We start from the raw sequence: 7,465 nt of genomic DNA, 5'->3' as shown, positions 1-7,465 counted from the left end.
GGCACATAACAACAACAACAACAACATGAGGCAGATATGGAATCCCTGGATGGCACAAATGACTAAGCGCTTGACTACTAACTGAAGGTTGGGGGTTCAAACCCTTCCAAGGGCACCTCAGAAGAAAGGCTTGGTGATCCACTTCCTAAAGATCAGCCATTGAAAACCTGTGGCACACAGTCTACTCTGAAACCCACGGGGTTGCCAGGAGTCAGAATTAACTCGAAGGCAACTGGTTTGGGTTTTTCTGCTCTTTCTTTTTTCCTTCTTTTTTCTTTTATGAGGTAGATATTATCATTTCCATTTTACATAGAATCATTTGACACTCATGGGGTGTAAGAACTTCCTGTGTCTCTCAGCTGGTGTGAGATAAGCTGGGTTTTGAAGTCATGGCTTAGCTGGACTCTTTCCAATTAGCCTTAAGGAACTGTGTGGGGATTTGGAAAAGCGTCTGTAGCCTAAGGCATATGTGGGGAGGTGGGAAGCACATCGTTCTGATCTGGAAGATGGAGGCTTCTGTGCTGAGGATCCCAGAGACATCCAGCCTTTGTGAACTCACCTCTCTGAGCATCAACAGCAAGGCCCAGAGTCCATGACGCCCTACCTGGCCTGCAAGGTCCCCACAACAGTTAGAGGACACAGTGCTAAGAAAGATGCAGGATGGCCTCACTCCAGCTCTAGACTGGCTGCCTCACTTCTGGAAAAATAAAAGGAATTGCCCCATCCTTACTCCATAGAATTTTTGAGCTTCAGAGCAGCAGTTTTTGTGCTTTTCACAAGGTCCCAGGTGCCCCAAAAACATTCCATCCTACCCACCCCAACTGGGCCCTCCCTGCACTCCAGCATGAATTAAAAGTGGGAAGGACACTGGACTGGGAGTCTGAGGGCCCACTCTATCCCTGGCCATCTACATGGCCTTAAGCAAGTCACTAACCTTATCAGTAACATGGGTGTCAGTACACTTGCTACCTCAAAATGGGATCACAGTGCCAAATGGGGGATAGCACTGTAGTGAAATGAAATCAAGAACTTACCAGCAAATACAGGTAAGGACTCAAAGCCCTCTACCCTCCTGTCTCTGTGCCAACTCCTACCCACCCGTTACACCCAGCCCAAGACCCTCCTCTCAGACACCCACACAGACCCGGGCCCACAGCTCCAGCATCACTATGTCTACTGCACACAGCTCAGCACTTGATTCCATCTGAAACTATTCTCTAATGGTTTCGTATCCAGAGGGGAAGCTACTACTCTACACAGAGCTATTCAAGATCCTTGTCTAGTCCATCTAAGTAGGTCTTTTAAAACCCTAACTTTCTAAACAGCTACAAGATTGTACCCTGTTACTAATTAAGAGCCATGGCTCCCAGACCAGACAGGCCTGGGTACAAAACTCCTGGGAAGTCTGTGACCTTTAGCAACTTGCTTAACCTCCTTATAGGTGTTCTCATCTGTAAAATGGGAAGGTAGTTCAATAGATATGGAAAAACAGACCCATGTAAGGCATTTTGCCCGGTGCAGTAAAGCTCAACAGCAGCTGCCCTGAGTGACTTTGAGTATGAGGGGGAAGGATAGAGGTCTGTGTTACTCACATATCTGGATGGGGCCCTCCAGGCAAGCAGACCTGTTCCCCATTCCCTAAGGGGAAGTCCATAGCATGGGCTGCTATGGGGTCGATCATGGCCCCTGGCACCCTATGGGGTCTGAGGGTGAGGGAGGTATTCGGCTGGATCACCATCCCCATGCCTGCTCCGAGGCCACCCTGAGTTCATCCAGTGAGGACCCTGTGGAAGACCCCAGGAGAGGCAGGGGAGAGGGCCTGGGCCCCATTTTCTTGTCACCCTCATCAGGAGAGGCACTGCAGCAGATTCTGAGGGATTTGCCTGCCAAATGCCGCCATTCTTCCATTAGCACTGAGTGACAGGGCTTCACGCAGAGCAGGCAGAGAGGAAATCCACACGCATGCCAGATGCCCCAAGGGTGGGCATGGCCTGTGAGCCAGAAGGTCCTTCCAGGAGGCCCAGGTCCACAGCATGGCCAGCCTTTCCCTCTGACCCTTTCCACCTGGAGCCGGAGCCGCCCTGCACATGGGCCAGGCCCAGCTGTGCACACATAGCCTTCACATGAGGCTGGAGGGGAGGACTCTTGTGCAGCTGGGCTGGTGGCATGTGCTATGACCTGACCATCTGCCTCCCACAGCCACCACCCTGGCCCCTGCTGCTGCACACCCCCCTAAACCAGAAGTCCTATCCCCAACTTGCATCTCTGCCCTCTGGCCATTCAGCCTGCCCTCACTGGCTCCCTTCCTGGCTTGCTGAAGGGTAGTAGGTTATGGCATAGCTCTCACAAAACAGGAGCCTGTCTGGCTTTCTTGTGCTGAGGATGGACAGCTCCAGGGCATGCAATGGGCTGAGGAGCAGAGCTGTGAAGAACCTGGGCATTGGAGAGACTCACTGACTCTGGTTTAAATCCAGGCTCTACAGTGACAGCAGCATGCAGCTGTGCAGGCTATGACCATACACCATCACTCTGGAGTCCAATAAGGCCACTGGACCTTGAACCTGCAAGGCCACGTGCCTTAGCAAAAGGCTGACAGACCTTAACCAATTTTTTTTTTTTTTATTTTTATAATAGTCCTTTTTTATTTTTTGTTTTGATTGTGATTTGGGTGAAAGTTTACAGAGCAAATTCATTTTCCATACAGCAGTTCACATACACTTTGTTTCATGACATTGACTGCAGTTTCCCACAATGCAATAGCTCTCTTCCCACTTCCTCCCCATAGTTACCTCTTCCCTGTGTCCTTCTCTCCCATGTACTCCTGCTCCCTCAGCTGTCTCCCTCTGCATACACAGCCCTTCTATTCTCCCATGATTGGTCTCTCCAAGGAGTGTTTCTACCTAATTTAAATGTTTAACTCATGTGCCTGTCTTGTTTGCCTAGAAGCTACAGTAGTGGGTTGAATTCCAGACTGAAGGGCAGGAGGGGCCATAGTCTCAGGCCTTAACCAATTTTTATGTAAGCTTTCCAAACCTCAGTTTCACCACCTGTAAGATGGAGGAGAGATAATAACAGTGTCTATTTCATTATATGAACTAATATGCATAACGTGCTTAGCACAGTGGCACAGTGCCTGGCATAAAGTAAGTATCTAATAAATGGTAGTTTCTATGATTAATGTTAAAATTATTAAAGAATTCTTATTCCTGTATCTGTTAAGAGCCTCGCCCAACCCTGAGGACACTGTGTAGATGCTTAAGAAATGTTCTTTCTTCCTACAGCTACCATTCCTTTCTTCATTTGCTTTTTGTAAAGAAGTTGTGTGTGAGATAAGCATTGTCACCACTTTACAGCTGAGGCCTAGAGAGGGAAAGGGACTTGTTCATGGCTACATGGAAAACATGTAGCAGAGGGAGGACTCAAACCCCAGCCTCTGGACTCCCAGAGTTCTTTTCATTGTACCCAGAAGCTGTTCAGGTAAACAGAGCCCCAGACCAGTGCCATAGCCCCAGGATTGAATTCAGTGTCATGTCAGCAAAAGCCCTATTTCAGGTAGAACTGCCCTTACTCCTTTCCCAAGAGCCCACTTCAATGAGACAGTTCTGAGTCTAGATCCAAGAGCTACAAGCTAGTCTGGACTCGGAGGTTAGGGATGCATTTTACAGATGGGGAAACTGAGAACCAGAGGAAGAAGTTACTCCAGGGACACAGGACTTTCTTGATGGATGGGTGCTGTGGCAGTGGGGAAGTGGTGTTGTAGCCTCAGCCCCTGGCTTTGTGGTCAGAGGGCCCCGGCTGTGTTTCCTTCCTTCCCAGACAGTAGGCAGGTGCCCACTGTGGCCTAGCAGGCCCTCTGGAGAAGGGACAAAATGGTGTGGGCAAAAAGAGAACAAACTAGAGCAGGTGTTTTTGTGAGTATATGTGCGTGTATGTGTATACTGATGTGTGCTGAGAGGGCTTGATTTTGCCTTCTGCTTAAACATGCTAGCCCTGCCCCTTTTATATAAAACTTCCTCGTGGGAAGGGTGGAATTGAAAGGAGACTAGGATTAATAATCTCACCTCAGAGAATCTGCCAAATGTATGCCCAGGAGCCCAGGATGCTGATAGAGACAGCATTTGGAGAGCATTTGGCTAGGCAGTCTTTCCAGAAACTGTTGTCTTCTTCACTTACTCACTAGGTGGGTGATCTTGGATAAGTCTCCTTCCTTCTCCAGACCTCAGTTTTCCATTCTACATAATGGGCAAATCCAAAACTGGGAGAGATGTTGTTAGGACCAAATAGGATGAATTTTGTTTTAGAAAGAAATAAAAACAGACAAACGAGATACAGTAGAACACTCCAAGACCTTACACATCTCTTGCCAGGAACTGAAAGAGACAGCTGGAAGGGTAGAAAGGGCCCTGAACTGGCAGTCAGAAGACCTAGGTGCCAGCCCTGCCCTGTCACTCACTCTACCCTGCCACTCACCAGCTGGGAGGCCTGGGCACATGGCCTCCCCAATCTGGGAGGGGTTTCCCTAATTGCAAGATGACAGGTGGATGGACATCTCTCTGCCCTTCTGTCACCCTACCTCCAGGGGAGTGGGTGGCAAGACTTCCCACAGGTTGCTGTTCCTCCTCCCCAGGGCATTCAGACACAGTGCTGCTGCCCTGGGGTGGGACTGCCTGCTCCACTGGGCCTGCAGCCCAGGTCCTGGCTGGCATGGCTGCAGGCAGTTTCCCAGCCTGGTCTGTGACCACCATCTGACCCTGCCACCCGGCCTCACTGACCAAATGTCTCACCCAAACCCAGGCAAGATACATTGGCCCAAAAAGTCAAGGGCTTCTTTTCCCCAAGGGTTCAATTCCTTTCCCACAAATGGACACAGGCATCATTTCCTCACCCCCTCCTCCAGGAAGAAGAGGAGAGTGTGATCCAAAAAGAAGGTTATGCTTTTTGAAATCCTTTGGTGTTAGCTAGCACCTAGAGAGGTTGAGTCACTTTCCTGGAGTCACACAGTAGTCAGCTTCAGAGTATGCAAACAACCTAACTTCTCAAACACTTAACACCAGCCCAACACTTCCTCAGGCCCTGTCTGGGGTGGGAACGGAAGGCACTTACATCCACTTTCTAGATCTGTTTCCCTTTTCACTGTAAAACTGTGAAGCCTGGAACCAGAGGACTGTGCCCACCTTTTATAAAGTGGAATTGTAAACTGCCCTTCACTCACCATGAGTAATTCTTGTTGTTGTTGTTGTTATGTGCCCGACGAGTCAGACCCGACTCATAGCGACCCCTCCTTGGATTTATGAGGCAGTATCACTATGAAAGTAGATTGCTCCATCTTCCTTCCGAGGAGTGCCTGGTGGGTTTGAAGTGCCAGCCTTCTGGTTAGCAGTCAAGTGCCTTAGGCACTATGCTACCAGAGCTCCTGAGTAATTCTTGTGTTGTTGTTGTTATGTGCCATCGAGTCAGACCCAACTCATAGCGACCCCTCCTTGGGTTTCCAAGGTGATGACACTACGGAAGTAGATTGCCCAACCTTCCTTCCGAGGAGTGGCTGGTGGGTTTGAACTACCAGCCTTCTGGTTAGCAGTCAAATGCCTTAGGCACTACACTACCAGAGCTCCCGAGTAATTCTTAGAGTAATTCTTAGGCAAGTATTATTCTTCCCCCAACACTGAAGAAGAGCACTGTTTGTTATCACCAGCCCCAAACTGAGAAGCCCTGACCCACTCCAGAACAAGACTGAAGATCCTCCAGAGGAATCCTTCCCCCACAACTGCCCAATTTCTCAGATTTGCCCCTTTCTCATGGGTGATGGGCAGAGTTGGAAGAGGATCTCCTGGGAAGAGAGACTGGCCAATCCCTGAGGCCACCCCCGGGGAAGGGCAGCACACTTAGCCCAGTTCCTAAAGATGCCAGAGCTAGAGAAGCAGAACCGAGAAGCAACCTGAGGGATCGTTTCTGCTAGAAGCTGGGGGCTGAAGAGGGGCTAACCGGCTCCTTGAGACCACAGGGACCTTATATTCTGCCAACCCCAAGACCACCCCTCCGCAGTCTTGCGGGCCTCATCACCACCCACAGGCAAGCGAGACCCGGACGAGACCAAATGCCTGTAGGGAAGGATCATTCGCTTCCTTCCCAGCCGCAGACATTCCCACACACCCCCTCTCCACTCCCCGCTGCGCCCAAGGGACTCCGGAAGACAAATTCCCTCTGCCATAAAAGTGAACTATGATGAGGGCCGAAGTCAAAAGCACTGTCACGGTCACCTTGGTGGGGGCGAGCCGAGACCAGGGCCAGAGAGCTCAAATCCTCATGCCTACTTTGCAAACTAAGATCCGTACCAACGCTATGGCAAAAGTCGCGGCCCCAGAATTGCCCAAACCTATCTGAACTCTGGGGCCCAACCTGGAGGAGACAGCTTGCCGTTAACACACATCTCCATCCACTCCAAAATTCCCGGCCCTCTCACCCACCCACTCTGGCAGATTTTCCCCTAGCGCAGTGAAGGTGGGAGGCGGAGAACTGGTACCTGCTTCCTGAGCGCCTCGAAGGCTGCGCTGATGGTGTGCACTCGCGTCCGCTCCCTGGCGTTCGCCAGGAGCCTCCGGGTCTGCTGCAGGGCTTTGATCTCAGAGGAGGCGGCGGTCGCTTCGCCCGGCCGTTTCCTAGGCGACGCAGAGGAATCCGGGTGGTTATTGTAAATTACGTGTGAAATTGATGAGTAGGAACTTTCCCCCGGGCGCGTCGGGGGCGCTGGGCGGACCGAGGACGGCGGGGGCGCTGGGGGCGCGGGGCGCGCGGGAGGCGCGCACAGCAAGATGCGGGGCCTCAGGCCCTGCTCCCGACAAGGTTGTGCCTCCGAGGTCCCAGATGTCTGGCCCTGGGGCGCCGGAGGCGGCGGTGTGGGGAGTCCCGGTCCCACTGCGCCCAGGGCAAAGCCGCGCTTCCGCGCGTCCAAGATCTCGGGCAACCGGGCGACCGCGAGTTCCCCGGCTGTGTCCCCTCCCCCACCTGGGAGGACGGCAGGCACCACTGGGGCTGGCACCCGGGCCAAAGCCGGCTGTAGCCGTTGGGTCCTGTCCCGCAGCCCGTTGGTGACGGCGGAGCCGAGCTCTGCGGCGTCCAAGTCCACTCGGAAAGTTTTATAGCCGTTCGCGCGCCGCGCCGGCTCTTTGCCTTTCCTTTTGAGTTTCTTGAGGCCATTCAGCTCCTTCACGCACACAGTCTTCCACGGCCCATCCTCGAGGACCGGGATGTGCTTCATGGCGCGGACAGCGTGCGAGGTAGGGGCGTGGGACTGTCCAGGACGCGCGCCCGCAGAGCTCGCTCTGCACACCCTGTGCAGGCTCTGCCTGGCCGCAGACGCGCTTAGCGCTGCTCAGTCTCTCGCTCTCCTCTCTCTCTCTCTCTCTCTCTCTCTTCCCTCCCTCCCTCCCTCTCTCACTCCCTTTCTCCCCCACGCCCGGGGCAGCTG

At 52.4% G+C, this 7,465-nt stretch overlaps 1 protein-coding gene across 1 annotated transcript in view; it reads right to left on the bottom strand.

Moving 5' to 3' along the window:
* The window catches only part of ATOH8 (atonal bHLH transcription factor 8), a 14,447-nt gene extending 7,192 nt beyond the window's left edge, over positions 1 to 7,255 (bottom strand). Inside the window, exon 1 of the mRNA XM_007948911.1 lies at positions 6,521 to 7,255. Within this exon, the coding sequence (XP_007947102.1) occupies positions 6,521 to 7,255 (735 nt within the window). The remainder of the gene's footprint in view (positions 1 to 6,520) is intronic.
* Between the last annotated feature and the right edge of the window lie 210 nt (positions 7,256 to 7,465).

This window comes from Orycteropus afer, unplaced genomic scaffold (assembly GCF_000298275.1).
Source record: "Orycteropus afer afer isolate SDZICR_OR568_19922 unplaced genomic scaffold, OryAfe1.0 scaffold00231, whole genome shotgun sequence".
NCBI lineage: Eukaryota > Metazoa > Chordata > Mammalia > Tubulidentata > Orycteropodidae > Orycteropus > Orycteropus afer.
This window is presented reverse-complemented; position numbering and strand designations above follow the sequence as displayed.